The 14207-nt window shown below is 52.5% G+C and overlaps 8 protein-coding genes across 8 annotated transcripts; 5 read left to right on the top strand and 3 right to left on the bottom strand.

Annotated features, from left to right (window-relative positions):
- Positions 1 to 646: 646 nt before the first annotated feature.
- Positions 647 to 1542, top strand: POL30 (proliferating cell nuclear antigen; the record flags this gene model as incomplete). The annotated part of the gene is made up of 3 exons (XM_062885515.1): positions 647 to 688; positions 749 to 1468; positions 1525 to 1542. The coding sequence occupies 3 exons, from the start codon at positions 647 to 649 to the stop codon at positions 1540 to 1542; spliced, it is 780 nt and encodes a 259-aa protein (XP_062748488.1).
- A 1242-nt stretch (positions 1543 to 2784) lies between these two features.
- Positions 2785 to 3926, top strand: BUD16 (putative pyridoxal kinase; the record flags this gene model as incomplete). The annotated part of the gene is made up of 2 exons (XM_062885514.1): positions 2785 to 3155; positions 3266 to 3926. 2 exons carry the CDS (start codon positions 2785 to 2787, stop codon positions 3924 to 3926), a joined length of 1032 nt encoding a protein of 343 aa, XP_062748487.1.
- A 289-nt stretch (positions 3927 to 4215) lies between these two features.
- Positions 4216 to 5069, bottom strand: DUT1 (Deoxyuridine 5'-triphosphate nucleotidohydrolase; the record flags this gene model as incomplete). The annotated part of the gene is made up of 2 exons (XM_062885513.1): positions 4216 to 4502; positions 4571 to 5069. The coding sequence occupies 2 exons, from the start codon at positions 5067 to 5069 to the stop codon at positions 4216 to 4218; spliced, it is 786 nt and encodes a 261-aa protein (XP_062748486.1).
- A 319-nt stretch (positions 5070 to 5388) lies between these two features.
- Positions 5389 to 7697, bottom strand: QC762_110890 (uncharacterized protein; the record flags this gene model as incomplete). Its single annotated transcript, XM_062885512.1, has 2 exons — positions 6319 to 7697; positions 5389 to 6267 (listed from the first exon to the last, which is right to left on the bottom strand). Exons 1-2 carry the CDS (start codon positions 6424 to 6426, stop codon positions 5389 to 5391), a joined length of 987 nt encoding a protein of 328 aa, XP_062748485.1. The 5' UTR covers positions 6427 to 7697.
- On the top strand, positions 6819 to 9489 carry PBP2 (PAB1 binding protein; the record flags this gene model as incomplete). Its single annotated transcript, XM_062885511.1, has 3 exons — positions 6819 to 8443; positions 8501 to 9401; positions 9467 to 9489. Exons 1-3 carry the CDS (start codon positions 7898 to 7900, stop codon positions 9487 to 9489), a joined length of 1470 nt encoding a protein of 489 aa, XP_062748484.1. The 5' UTR covers positions 6819 to 7897.
- A 293-nt stretch (positions 9490 to 9782) lies between these two features.
- QC762_110870 (uncharacterized protein) lies at positions 9783 to 10313 on the top strand (the record flags this gene model as incomplete). The annotated part of the gene is made up of 3 exons (XM_062885510.1): positions 9783 to 9789; positions 9867 to 9964; positions 10206 to 10313. The coding sequence occupies 3 exons, from the start codon at positions 9783 to 9785 to the stop codon at positions 10311 to 10313; spliced, it is 213 nt and encodes a 70-aa protein (XP_062748483.1).
- On the bottom strand, positions 10265 to 11886 carry QC762_110860 (uncharacterized protein). The gene is made up of 3 exons (XM_062885509.1): positions 11245 to 11886; positions 11062 to 11189; positions 10265 to 11004 (listed from the first exon to the last, which is right to left on the bottom strand). Exons 1-3 carry the CDS (start codon positions 11374 to 11376, stop codon positions 10986 to 10988), a joined length of 279 nt encoding a protein of 92 aa, XP_062748482.1. The 5' UTR covers positions 11377 to 11886; the 3' UTR covers positions 10265 to 10985.
- A 521-nt stretch (positions 11887 to 12407) lies between these two features.
- QC762_110850 (uncharacterized protein) lies at positions 12408 to 13877 on the top strand (the record flags this gene model as incomplete). The annotated part of the gene is made up of 2 exons (XM_062885508.1): positions 12408 to 13095; positions 13150 to 13877. Exons 1-2 carry the CDS (start codon positions 13038 to 13040, stop codon positions 13875 to 13877), a joined length of 786 nt encoding a protein of 261 aa, XP_062748481.1. The 5' UTR covers positions 12408 to 13037.
- Positions 13878 to 14207: the final 330 nt, after the last annotated feature.

Raw genomic sequence — 14207 nt, 5'->3', positions numbered from 1 at the left:
TTTGATCTTTATATTTTCTGCTGGAATGGTTCGCACTATTCAAAATGTTTTTGGGAAACAGGACTATCGAGGGAGGCGTTATAGGATGGCAGCAGGGAAAATTGCTGGAGGGAACGTTGGTGGACTTCATGTGTTTATTCAGCACATGTTTTTTGTAATTAGATAATTGGAACATGGTATTGAGCAGTTCAATATATGCCATTGAGCGATTGGAAAACCAAAACCAAAACAAAATGTCGGTGTGAGGCTCTATGAGATAGGGGGGCGGGCCATGATTCAACATTTGACAGCTGGCATAGGCAACCAAAGGCGCTAGGCCAAAACAAGGAATCAATCAAACCCCTGGTCGCGTCTTTTCGAGCAACCACCAAAAGCGCGTTGTCGCGTTCCACTTTCTTTTGCCTTCTCCCACTCAGAACTCAACAACATTTCGACCCAAGATCTTTCCACGACGACCGCCGCGACTTCTTCCAGCAGCACAGCTCTGGTCGCTCTCGATACCCTCGACCTATATCACTACCTTTGCCACTAACTTCACCCATCCACATTCAGTAAGAATTCCCTGCAAACAGACCGCTGTCGTCACGGCACCTTGCGGCCTAGCCCCTCGACCGACACCAGAAGCTGACGATATCCCCCAATAGCAATGCTTGAAGCTCGGTTGGAAACGGCGAATCTCTTCAAGAGTGTGAGTTTTGGCGCCATTGATTCTTCGAGCTGCTTGGTGACTAACAACTTGTCTCAACAGGCCGTCGATGCCATCAAGGACCTCGTCCAGGATTGCAATTTTGACTGCAATGACAGCGGCATTGCCCTCCAGGCCATGGACAACAGCCACGTCGCCCTCGTTTCCATGATGCTCAAGGCCGAAGCCTTCTCTCCCTTCCGCTGCGACCGCAACATTGCCCTCGGCGTCAACCTCACCTCCCTTACCAAGGTGCTGCGTGCGGCCGGCCGTGACGACACGTTGACCCTCAAGGCCGAGGACGCCCCCGACGTGCTGAACTTGGTTTTCGAGGCGACCGCCCAGGACAGAATCTCCGAGTACGACCTCAAGCTCATGGACATTGACCAGGAGCACTTGGGCATCCCCGACACCGAGTATGCCGCCACCATCAGCATGCCATCAGCCGAGTTCAAGCGCATCACGACTGATCTCATGGCCATGTCGGAGTCTGTTACTATCGAGGCGACCAAGGACGGTGTCAAGTTTTCTTCGACTGGTGATATCGGCAACGGGTCTATTACTCTGAGACAACACACGCCTGTTGACAAGCCCAACGAGACGGTCGAGATTGAGTTGAGCGAGCCGGTTGCTCTGACCTTTTCTCTGAAATATCTCACCAACTTTTGCAAGGCGCAGCCGTTGTCGAACCAGGTCAAGCTTTGCTTGTCGGCTGAGGTGCCCTTGATGGTGGAGTATGGTCTGGAGGGTGGCAGCTATCTCCGCTTCTACCTTGCGCCAAAGGTAATGTTTCACCACCCATTTCTGTCTTGGAAGAGTTCAAGCTAACGGTTATACAGATCGGCGACGAGGAGTAACGGCCGCGATGGAGAGGAAGCGCAATCTAAAACGATAACGACCGTCACGTATACAATCAGATGGAGTTGACCTTGTGCATGGATACCTGCAAGATTGGTGTGGTAGATGTACTTTTTGTGGGAGTGTGTATCAACATGTTAATAGTTGTCAACCACCATTTGGTATCGATTTTGGGGCAGGTGCATGGGGGGTTAATGAAGTCTGTCTTGGTGCCATATTGCATTGTTGGCATAACCGGTTTTTTTTTTTTTTTCCTTTTTTGGTCAGACTTGTATTTGATGTCTAGAATCCCTCTCGTCCCATCTTTTTGGCATCGCTGTGGCGGTCTCAGCACTTTTGGAGAATGGGTGCGGGGCAGCCTCATGGATGGCGGGGTAAATACCATGTGCATGAGTCTAGCGACACCTTGCTTGTGTCAGCGCAGTCTGTTTCTAGAACCCCTTTTTTCGCCATGTGCCCGGTTTATTAGTAGCTTGGGAGGATGCCAGGATCTTGGGTTTCGGTGAAGGGCTGACGTTTTTGATCGGGCGTTCGTGGCTGGGGTGTTTTTTTTTGGGGGGGGGAAGGAGGGCGATATCGCTTATGGATTTTAGGATGGTTTTAGAAGTCGAGTCACCGGCTCTTTCTAGAACATTACTTTTTATATGACATGACGGACGTCACATCTTTAAATTTTTTATTTTTTTTGATATTCCTGCACACTAACTACTATTTGCATATTCGGCCGGTACACCCGTTCGATTTTTGAATATAGCTGCCGCCCCGGATTCTTTGCCCCGTCACCCGCTCCGGTGCTTGTCGTTGAGGTGCCCGCGCAAACAGTACCAGGGCTTGTCGCATATAGATCCGAAAGGCGCATTATATCGCCAACAACCTCCTTTCAAGATGAGCGCAGAGCCACCGGTGCCAGAAACGAGGGTGTTGGCTATTGCGAGCCATGTACGGTGTTGATCTTTTTTTCTTTTCTTTTTTTTTCTTTTTGTGGTATATATTAGAGAGAGTGGTTAGGCTAATGGTTTTGAAAGGTCGTTTCTGGGTGAGTCTTTACCTCTCTGCCCTCACTCTCACTACCGCTGCCACCATGATATATCTTCACCACTTCGTTTGGGTTTGGTTGTAAGATATGAGTTCTTGACTCACTACTCAACCAACACCCATCTCTCCCTGTTCACCCACCGCATGGCCCCCTGCTGACACCCAAGAACGAAAGATACGTCGGCAACAAAATAGCAACCTTCACCATGCAATCCCTCGGCTGCGACGTCGCGGCCCTGAACACGGTCGACTTTTCCAACCACACCGGCTACGGGCAGTGGACGGGCACCCGCTCGACACCTGAGCATATCCTCGATCTGTGGTCGGGGCTTAAGCAGTCGTTTTTGGATGACTTTGATATGATGCTCTCGGGGTATGTACCTGGGGCGGAGGCGCTGGGGGCTGTGGGGAGGATTGCGGAGGAACTCAAGTCCAGAGCGGAGGGGAGGTTCTTTTGGGTGCTGGACCCGGTGATGGGGGATAATGGGAATCTGTATGTCGGAGGTGATGTTGTCCCTGTGTACCGGGGCTTGGCGGGAAAGGCGGATTTGTGTTTGCCTAATCAGTTTGAGGCTGAGTGAGTTTTCCCTTTTTGGTTCTTTTTTTTTTTTTTTCTTTTTTTTAGGGGGCACGAGGTGGTTGTGGATTGGGATGGTAGGAATGAAGGGGCTGCTAACAATACACCAGGCTGCTATCAGAGGTGAAAATCACGGATATGCTCAGCTTGGGCAAGGCGATTGAGGTCCTCCACTCCCGCTACGGCGTCCCACACATCGTCATAACCTCGCTCTCACTTCCCGACGACACAGACCCCGACACCCTAGGCAACAAAAAAACCCTCAGCGTTGTCGGGTCGTCAATGACGAGTACAAAACAGCCCAGAGCGTTCAAGATCTCCTTTCCAGCGATTGATTGCTACTTCTCCGGGACGGGGGACATGTTTGCCGCGTTGATGGTTGTGAGGATGAGGGAGGCGGTTTGTGACGCTTCTACATCGACGGAGCCGGGGTTAGATACTAGAAGAAGCTGGTTGAGTGAGGATGGGGTTGGTGCGTTGGAGTTGCCTTTGGCGAGGGCGGCGGAGAGGGTGTTGGCGAGTATGCATGAGGTGTTGGCCAAGACGGCGGAGGGGTTGGAGGGACGGTTGGAGGAGATGGTTAGGGGGGTGAAAACAGGGGGGGTGAATGGGAATGGGAATGGGAATGGAAATGGGAAGGGGGAGGGGGAGGGGGGGGTAGGGAAGAAGCAGATGCAGGTGCTGAAGAGCAAGGCGGCCGAGCTGAAGCTGGTGAGGCATTTGGATAGTTTGAGGGGGCCGAAGGTGGTTTTTAGGGCGAGGAGGCTGTAAACAATAGGATGTGGGTTTAAGGAGAGTAATAGGAGTGAGGGTTTGAATGGGATCAAGTAGAAAGGGAGGATGTGGCCTAGACGACTCAAAGCTCTTAGAAAGCGTACGATAGAATATCTTTTTTGCTGTTGGGAATATACCAAGATGATTTTTTTCTGTTGGATTACAAATTTGATTATATTTTGCCGTATCCCTGAATGAGCCCATCATTCTTAACCAGCTTCTTGACAAGACAAAATGACTTTCAGACCCAACTCCAACTGTTATTAACCATCATCAAAACAAACGCCTAGTTAACGACAGGAGCAGCAGCCGCCCCAAAACCCCCCGTACTCCCAAACCCCCCCGCCCCCCTCACGCTCTCCTCCAACTCTTGAACCTCCACCACCTCGGGGGTAAAAATCCGTTCCACAATCAGCTGCGCGATCCGATCCCCCTCCTTGACCTCAAAGTCGGAATCGGCATGGTTGAACAAGAGAACCTTGACCGGACCGCGGTAGTCAGCGTCGATGACACCGGCGCCGGTGTCGATAAAGTGCTTCGCGGCCAGGCCGGAGCGGGGGGCGATGCGCCCGTCTATATTGTTACACATTAGCAAAATGTTTCAGTTCGGGGGGTTGGAGTAGGGTATTGGGGGTGCTTACATGTATTAGCCGGAACAGCAATGCTAATATCCGTATCAACCAGCGCCTTTCCCCTCGCAGGAATAGTCGTGTCCTTTGACGCATAAAGATCATATCCCGCCGCGAAAGCAGATCCCCGTGTGGGCAGCCGGGCGGTGGAGGACAACTTCTTCACTTGGAGGGAGGGGACGGCAGCAGGTTCGGCGGCCATTGTGGTGACTGTTGTTGTGGTTGTGGTGGCGGAATTGGTCGTGGTGTTTCCTTCTGCGGTAGTGGTGGTGTCTTTTGTTGTGGTTGTGGTGGTGGAAGAGGAAGAGGTCGCCTCGTCAGGAACGTTGGTGTCGGTTTTGAGACGCTTTGCTGCTGGTGGGGAAGTGGGGACTATGGGATCGTTGCGGACGGTGGCAGTCATGATGCTGGTGGTGGATGAGAGCAGGGGATGATGACGGTGGTGAGAAGGTGTGGTTGGTCGTAATTGGTTGGGTAGTCGTTGGCAAATGGCAAATGCAGCTTTTCGCATGTTCTTCTTGGAGGCTTGCCAGTAATATTAGTAGTGGGAAGAATTGGGAAATGGGAGACGCGTTTTGCGTTTTGGATAACGCGTCGCGTTGGCTTAATTGAAATGCAAGGGGTGGGAGGGAGCTGGGTGAGTCATGTAGCATCTCATTGGTCAATTGGGGCGAGCATGCCACAACGTCATTGGAGCCTGTCGATGGTGATGATATGAATCGCATTCCCAAAGGCGAATTATGATTCAACTGAGGAACAGTATTGAAACGGAAGATCGTCGTGGCTGTGATGCCTGCAACATGTAACGGCTTTCTACGACCCCTGAATGACTAATCATCGATATCCCTCCCGAAATCTACAAGTCGCAACTTTTGTGCATCCTTGGGATGAAAAGAGGCGACCTTGGATCGGACGAGAAACCGGACCGCGGCTGTCTCCTTGGATATCTTCAAGTAGCTTGCCGAGTTGTCACCTTGTGACTCCACCAGCTTGTTCATCAGTTGCTCAATGAGACGCCTAATGTCAGCAACTGCAGCAGATGCTTCGTCCTCCTCTCGTTTTCTCTTGTTGCTCTCGCCTTGCTGGTCCTGAGTTCCCCAGATCTCGTCTATTCGTCTCTGTCGCTTGTCAATGTCTGGCTGGTCTTTAGCCTTTTTCAGCTTCCCCTGAGCACTGAAGCCAGCACTCAGATCTTCAGGGTCGATGTCCGTCAGCTGCCCAACAACCGGCCCGCCGAGCTCTTCGGCTGCCAACATAGGCCCCAAGTGCTCTTCAATGAACCAATCAAGGTCCTTGGTTAATTTGGCTGTTCTGTTTTCCCACTCCTTGTTTTGTCGCTTGAGCTTGGCAATGCGCTCCTTGGCCATCTGCTCCGGCGTCTTTTCTTGCTTGTTCTCAAGCCCGTCCCGCAGAGATTGAATACGCTTCTCCAGAGCTGTTTTCAGCGCCTGTTGCTCTCGCAGGGCCGTCTTTTCGGCCTCCAATTTTCGAGCCAACTCATCCTGTGACTTCGCCTGTGATTCCAGATACTCATTGGACTCATTTATTGTGTTGCGTGCGTTCCTGATGGCTAGCAGGGCTGGCAGAACCGAGCCTGGCGCAGGAAGGAACGGTTTGGACTCGGCAACTTCTTCATATGCCTTGGTAAAGATCTCCAGTGTGTCTTCTGGTGAGGGCTCAGTGTCCGGCACAGTTGAAGATGACCGTAACTGCAGAAGAATTAGCAGGGTGAGGCACAGCATATGGGAACGGGCACAAACCTCCTGGATTGCCTCCTCAAGCTCTCTCTTTCTCTTGTTGAGCTCCTGTATAGTCCGCTCCATGTCGGCCTCGTGGGCCCTGGCGGGGTTGTCATATTCAAACTCCATTGGGCTCGGACAACAGGATCAGGTCTCCGCGTAGGGCGGCGGCAAGACGGGAAGCGGGACAGGTGGGATGGAAAATAGAAGATCTTGAATTGTGAATGTGGAGGTCCGCGGAGACTCGTGACGCTTCTTCAGCCGTAGCTTTTTGTAATTCTACTCTTTCATATTCCCCCTTCCAAGAAGACATCGGGAGCTCGATAGATTTGCTGCCGAGAAATATGTCACAATAGAAGAATCGGGTAGACGAAACAAATATGTCGTACAAAGCATGGGGCAGCATGCGTTTAAGAGAGTTGTAAATTAAAATGGAGGACTGGTGAGAGAGGCGTTGCTACCGTTCCACTGTTGGCTTGCTGGCGGACCAATCCGAAGCCGAGCGCGACATGGTTGCCCCACTATTACCGCCAAATTAGAACATCGGCCGGCTGTGGCCAGAAGAGTGCACGGTGAAAGGGCATCCACCGCCCAGCGAGGCTGGCTGCGAAACGCTGGGTCTCGCTTCCATTTCCGTCCCTCTCAGCCAAAACTCGATTATTTCGAGACACCGACCCGACCTCTTCCTCCTCCTGCCCTCTCTTCCTTCCTTCATCCCTTTGAACGTGGAAAACTCATCATCGCCACAGAACCCGACCAGTCACCTACCCCGTGCCGTCGTCTCCCACTCACACGGTATCCATCGGTCTTCCGCATCGATCGGTTTGCCTCTTCGATATTAATCCTGCACGCTGCCTTGCGCATCGGTCGCATTCCACACACCAAACACATCGACACTCGTGGCATCCCACTACAGCTGTCGCTGAGCTGGGAACGGAAGGTCAAAGAGAGAGCAAGTTGAAACGGAGCGCCCGGTTTGACAGGCAAAAGGTTTGAGATACCTCAAGGTGCTTTTTTCCGCAAGAACCACCCGACCCTTCTGCCTTGACTCCCGTCACCCACCACCTCCATCACCACCTACCTCACCTACCTGCCTCACCTGCCTCACCTACTGCTTCACCCTGCCTTTATCAGCACACTCACACAACACCTCCTCTACTACTTCACTTGCACTTCACCCGCAGCCCGTCGCGCCTCCATCACAGTCTCCGTCAGTTCGCCACAGTGCTTTGTAGCTTGTCGCGCAGCACCGATTGAGTTGGCACTGGATCACACACTCCATCTTTGCACGCCCTCTCAAGCCACAACGTCCCCTTGTTTTGACAAGCCATCATCACCCAACCCGAACTCCCTAGCTTCAGTCCGTCCCGGCCCAAGTCAAGCCTATCCTCAGTTCACGGCCCAGTCCAGTCCCGTCCCCGCCACTACACCTAGCCCGTTTTCTTCGAAAACCCTTTCAGGTGTAGATAACAACATAAAATATTCAATTGAATACCTTCGAGAATCCGACATTGAGCAAACGGCTTGCTCTCCAAAGTGAAACAAGAGTCATCCTCCTCCCCCTTAAACAAAAAGAGATCACTTAATTAGGTATTTCACCATGTCCGCCTCTCCCCAGCCAACACAGTCCACCAAGCGTCCTCTCGAGGACACGTCGTCCCCCTCCCGCAACGACCAACCCGAGGCCAAACGTCCGGCTTTGGACAAGGTCATCAAGGAGCAGCAGGAGGACAACAAGGCCGACCCCATCTCTCCTTTGAACGACGAGACCGCCTCCTCCGTCCCAGCCCCTGAGGCCAACGGCACGGCGAAGACGAACGGTGAAAAGCCCGAGGCGACGGACCATCAGGGTGACACAGTCGTCCCCGATGCTCCGGAAACAAAGCCCACCACCAGCACCACGGTGGATACGGCCTCGTCTGAGGCGCAGGCGAACCCCCCTGCAGAGTCTCGTGATGAGACTGCCTGGATACACATCCGCGCCGTTATTTCAAGTCCCGAAGCCGCGACTATAATCGGGAAAGGCGGCGAGAATGTGTCCAAGATCAGACAATCGTCAGGAGCCAAGTGCACTGTCAGTGACTATCAGAAGGGCGCCGTTGAGCGTATTCTGACTGTCAGCGGTGTTGTTGATGCTGCTGCAAAGGTATGCTGCTTCCATTCTGTCTTGATTTCTAGCCTCAACTAACACAACATTGCACAGGCCTTTGGCTTGATTATCCGCACCCTCAACAACGAACCGTTGTCTGAGCCCTCCAACCAGCACTCCAAGACCTATCCCCTGCGTCTTCTGATCCCCCATGTTCTGATCGGCTCCATCATTGGGAAGGGCGGGTCTCGCATCAAGGAGATCCAAGAAGCTTCTGGTGCCCGCCTGAACGCTTCTGACTCCTGCCTCCCCGCGTCTTCGGAGCGTTCTCTGGTCGTCACGGGCGTTGCTGACGCTGTACACATCGCCACATACTATGTCGGTAGCACCCTTTTGGAGCAGCTCAACGAGCGCTTTGGCGGGGCTGCTGCCTCTGCCTACGCTACCCGCAGCGGCGGTCCTGCTGCCGTCACAGGTGGCATGACTGTCGTCCCATACGTCCCTCAACCCGCCGGCGGAAACTTCGGTCAGCGCGACCACTACAACAACCGCCGTCCGGACCCTAGAGCCCACCACATGCCGCCCCAGGCCTACGGTGGCGCGCCTCAATATGGCGCTTATCCTCAGGCGGCACATCCTGGCCCCGCGGTCCCAATGCACTTTGCTGGTGCTCAGGCTGCTGGGGGTTACGGACCTGCCGCCCCCCACATGCCACCCCATGCCGGACACGCCGGACATGTTGGGCCCCAGCCCCACACCGGTCCTCACGGTCCGCAGGCAGCTGGCTCTGGTGGCGCGGCCGGTGGACCTATGACTCAACAAATCTATATCCCCAATGACATGGTTGGCGCCATCATCGGCAAGGGTGGCCAGAAGATCAACGAGATCCGTCAGATCAGCGGCAGCGTCATCAAGATTAACGAGCCACAAGACAACAGCAACGAGCGTCTTGTCACGATCACTGGTACCGATGAATGCAACAAGATGGCGCTATACATGCTCTACACTCGTCTTGGTGAGCTCCAACAAGGCCTCAAGCACCAGTTCAAGCCCAGCAACTAATTGATTAACCCACCACAGAAAACGAAAAGCACCGGATGTAACCGAACGAAACGAGTTTTTAACACAGGTCCGGTCGATGGCACCAAACGATAACTCCCCTATTCCTTTCGACTTTTGGACGGCGTTGGGGGTGTTGGGAGAAGGGTGGAAAAGCTTTGGCATCTCGTACAGTTTCTGCCCGGCAAAATATTTTCTGAGGGGTTTTGTTCATTTATAGTTCACGGACCCGAGGTTTGATAATGATCGCTTTTATTTCCCACCTTCCCTGCCTGCCCTCTTGAGCACGCTTCCCTGCCTCGCTTCCCCGTGGTGCCTTGCCCAGAACTGCCCAAACATGCTCTGTCCTTTACCGTTCCCTTTGGAACGCCAACCCTGCTCCTCCTGATCGTGCCCGCATCCAACATCTCTCTTCACTGAGCGACACATCCCATAATCGTATCCCGTCCGACGGCACCACCATCTCCTCCCACCTACCCGGACCCTAACCAATCTCAATCTTTGCGAGCACCAACCTTGGTCAGACACCCTTGTTGTATGTAGGTGAGCTGGCAGATGGCTAACTACCTGGTGAACAGTAGGGCAACAGGTTGACAGTTGTGTTGTTTACCTTGCTGCGCACCCACCATCCGAGCCAGTTTCACCATTCTGTTCCAATGCTCATCAACACACCACGCTCCCCACAGCAAAAACCAGCATGTGGAAGAGAAGACGCCAGTATCACCACATTGTGTAAGTTAACAAGCTAGGTGGTTTGTAGATGATGTGCTTCTTTGTGTATTGGAAATATCTAGCAAGCACCGCCTCTAAAGCACTTTACGGCTTTGGGATTACTTGGTGGCTTGATCAAGAGGCGGGTAATTATTAGTTGATATGAATCAAAACAAGGCCCTGTTCAGGCAATCGACCCTTTCCTGATTTCAAGACCGCCAGGAAATAGTTTGGCAAACATGCTGTGTTATGTTCAAACGCATGCGATACATCCATCTCAGTGGGCAATTCCAAGGGCATTCACGTCGACTTGGGTGTTGTTCTTATCGGGGGGTGTCTGTGGGGATTACTAGAGATAACAAGCGATGTCTTTCAAAAGAATATTGTATGCTGTAGGAATATTAGCCTTGGACAAGATTGATGAAAGGTTCGTCTGGGAAGAGGGGGTCACAACTCGCCGGGCCAAAGTAGGTACCAAGTTTGATATAAAAACAACGTCTCTCCCTATGAGAAAGGGGCAACTGACAGATTAATTGAAGGTTTGTGGGTTTTTTCGCATTTATCAAATTAAGTAAGGTAAGGTATGATAAGCAAAACAGTCTTGGTCAGTTTTGCCATTGTTGTCAGAGAAGAGAAATATTAATTGCAAAAAAAAAAAAAAAAAAAAGAAAACAGCAGTAGGTAGGTAGGCTTTCGTGCTTTCCGCATTGCCATCCATGATCAGAAGAACACCAGACCCGAACGAAACCCTGTAGCGGAAACAACAGCAAGGAGGGACTTTTTCATGCCCTCTGATGAACCCCCCGAGGGGAGCAGTATAGTGTTTTTACTACTGGCCGTGGACCCAGCTGATAGGTGGTCAGCTTAGACAGGTGGAAGATGAGATGGTAGGGGAAAGGACATACTTGTTCCACATGCTGCCGATGAAGCCCGACTTGGGGCGTTGCTCGTTCATGCTCTGGCGTCTCGCTACTGCGGCCGGGTCTTGGGAGCGTTTTTGGGCTTCGAGGCCTTCGAAGAGGTGGCTTGATCTCTTGGGGGGGATTAGTACTTTGCTGTTATGTTGGTTTGCTGGAAAATAAACTTACCCGGCGAGGTGGTGCCTTGGGCATCCCAGAGCTGGAGTTGACGGTGTTGGTAGTGCTGGTGGAGGAAGTAGAAGAGGTGGAATCGGCGCGGCCGGTGCGGAACTCGGGGCCGGAGGGCATGTTATCGGCCATGCTGTCTTGTTGTTGTGGTGGTGGTGATGGGTGAGGCTGGTTAGGGTGAGCTTCCTTGGATAGCTCGAGGTAGGTGAATCGGTTAATGTTGTGTTACGAGTATGGGGTTTTGCACTATCGACAAAGGTGGATCCTGAGAGAGCTCTCCGTTGAAAAGCCCTGGTTTGTGTTCACGATGTGTTTGAATTCGAGTTGAGCTTGGAGGGGAACAGAAGAAAGGTTTGGAAAGATTTGTGGGCAGGAGCGGGGTTTAAGAAGAAAGAAGGGGTGCGTGCGACTGCATTATCATCTGCCCACTCCTGACGATCTCTCAGCAGAGAGGTTGAAAGCTAAGCGACCTACCTACCTCAGATCATGGATCATGGGCTGGAACCTTGCGATTGGGACCGGGGGTGAGCTAATCATGATGATCTCATCAATGGACTTGACGCTTTTCTGAACCCTGAAGGGGTGGGTGTCATGCAAGCCAGCAGTAACGTTCTTTGTTTGTTTTCAAATAATTGTCCGGGGCAGTTGCCTACTAGTGTGGGAACTGGGAGAGGTAGAACGGAGCTTCCCAGGGTCCGGGAGGTCATGTCATCGTTTGTCAAGTGTTACCTTGGGTGGTGGTGATAAGTAGGGCTTTGATGCATGTACATGGAAACGGTTGCGTACATGCATAGGAAGGTCTGACCCCACCCTGTTTCCAACTTGGTTACCTAAAGCAAAGCTCTGGGCTTGAATTGAGGACCACGGATTACGAATGGATGGATAACCAACCACCGGTCAGCAGTTTCTTTGTCTTCGGCGCCGGTAGGTGCTGTGCGGCGTGTTTCCACCAGATCAATATGGCCGTGCTGGATGCGCCTTACAAAGCACGATCATGGGAGGTGCGATCTGGAGGCCGAGTTGGACTGAGATCTCGGACATGCCGAATCGTGCACCTGAGGCGACAGAATGTGCCAAGTAACTGAGCTACATTGAATCGTTAGATCTCATCCAGCCTCAACCGTCAATGACGAAAAGGCTGTTCTAGCTTGTCAACAGTACGTCGACATGGGCGACTTGAGACTGCTAAAGCCTACATCATATCACTTATCGTGACCTTCATCGTCTCTTGATGGGATGTTTGGGATGTCATATGGATCGTTGTCGTCGTTGATCGACGTTGATGTGGGGCAACTGGCCAGGGTCCAGGGTCCACCGAAAATGCGGGGGTGGAGCTTGCCGAGCTTGCCCAGAGATCGTGCGCTAAACTTGATTTGGCCCTCAAACTCCATGTGAGATATCTTGTCAACATCAAACATGAGGGTGTAGTCACTTTTCCATTTTCTATGCCTCCATTCCCCATATCCTAGAACCTATGGCCGTGATAAATGTCCGCCAGATTTGAAAGGATGCCAAGCACACAAGAAGCAACTAATGACAAGGCAGAAGAGTCCTATACGAGAAGGGAAATTGCAATGAAGCTGCGGGGGAGAGCTGGCCGGGTGGACTGATAGGTGGGCGAGCTTCAGAGCTTCCCAGGCAGCGACGCCTGCGTACTCCTTCCTGTCTTGACTGACGTGCTCACACCGCTCCTGCCCTACTTCTTATAACAGCAGTCAATTAATTCATCGCTCGTTTTCTACCAAATCTGCAACCTCAGCGTGTTTCATAAGTGTGCAATTGAAGACTTCATAATGGAACCGAATGAACCAGCAAAAATGGCCACCGAGAAGAAATACTTCACCATGCTCGGTACACACCTCATATTCTCCCTATTCCCGAACATTCATCACTGACCTCTTCCAGAAAACCACCCCGAAGTCTTCACCACCCTCGCTCACACCCTCGGCCTCCCCCCTTCCATCACCTTCCACGACATCTACTCCTTTTCCCCCCCATCCCTCGCCCACATCCCCCGCCCCTGCCTCGCCCTCATAGCCATCATTCCCCTCACCCCCTCCTGGGCCCTCGACCGCCAATCCGAAGACGCCCGTCTCGGCGACCCCAAAACCTACTACCACGGCAACAGCAACCGCTCCTCCTCAGCCCCCATAATATGGTTCCAACAAACCATCGGCGACGCCTGCGGCTCCTACGCCCTCCTCCACTGCTCTATCAACGGCCCCGCCGCCTCCCTCATCCATCCCGGCAGCACCCTCGATCAGATTCGCAAGGACGCAGCCCCGTTGCCAAGAGAAGAACGTGCAGAATTATTGTACGACAACAAGGCATTTGAAGAGGCCCACCAATCCGTAGCGGCAATGGGCGATACCGCCGAGCCAAGAGACAGGTCCGTAGGGCTAGGCCAACATTTCGTCGGTTACGTCAAAGCAAACGGACGGCTCTGGGAGTTGGAAGGGAGCAGAGAGGGTCCGTTGGACAGGGGTGAGCTAGGGGATGACGAAGACGTCCTAAGCCCCAAGGCGTTGGAGTTAGGTCTGGGTAGGATAATCAAGTTGGAACACGAGTCTGGTGGGCAAGACTTGAGGTTTAGTTGTATTGCCATGGCACTGAAAGATGAGCAATCCGAGTAGAGTCAAGCTCTCGTACGTACTATCAATCTTACTACTGATGTATGCTTCTCTAGCGCTGCTTTCAAGGCACATGCCCTCCATCCCATCAGCCACGAGGCCCAGAAGGTCCGTCATGGCCATTTGCGTGTATGACTGGCTGTCGTACACCGTACTGCCTCAGCCCGCGTTGGTCCTCGTATTGCTTCATGAGAGATTTGTGCTTGATACATGAACGATCGGGTGACCAGGGGTTGTTCTTGCGACCTCCCCACCATCCCCAGCAAGATCCAACCAAGAAGAGACTGCAAAACGAAAAGAAGAGACAGGCCCATACACAGATGAGACAAAGCG

This window comes from Podospora pseudocomata (assembly GCF_035222375.1).
Source record: "Podospora pseudocomata strain CBS 415.72m chromosome 1 map unlocalized CBS415.72m_1, whole genome shotgun sequence".
NCBI classification, from domain to species: Eukaryota; Fungi; Ascomycota; class Sordariomycetes; order Sordariales; family Podosporaceae; genus Podospora; species Podospora pseudocomata.
The sequence above is the reverse complement of the archived record's forward strand: the minus strand, read 5'-3'. Positions and strand labels throughout refer to the sequence as shown.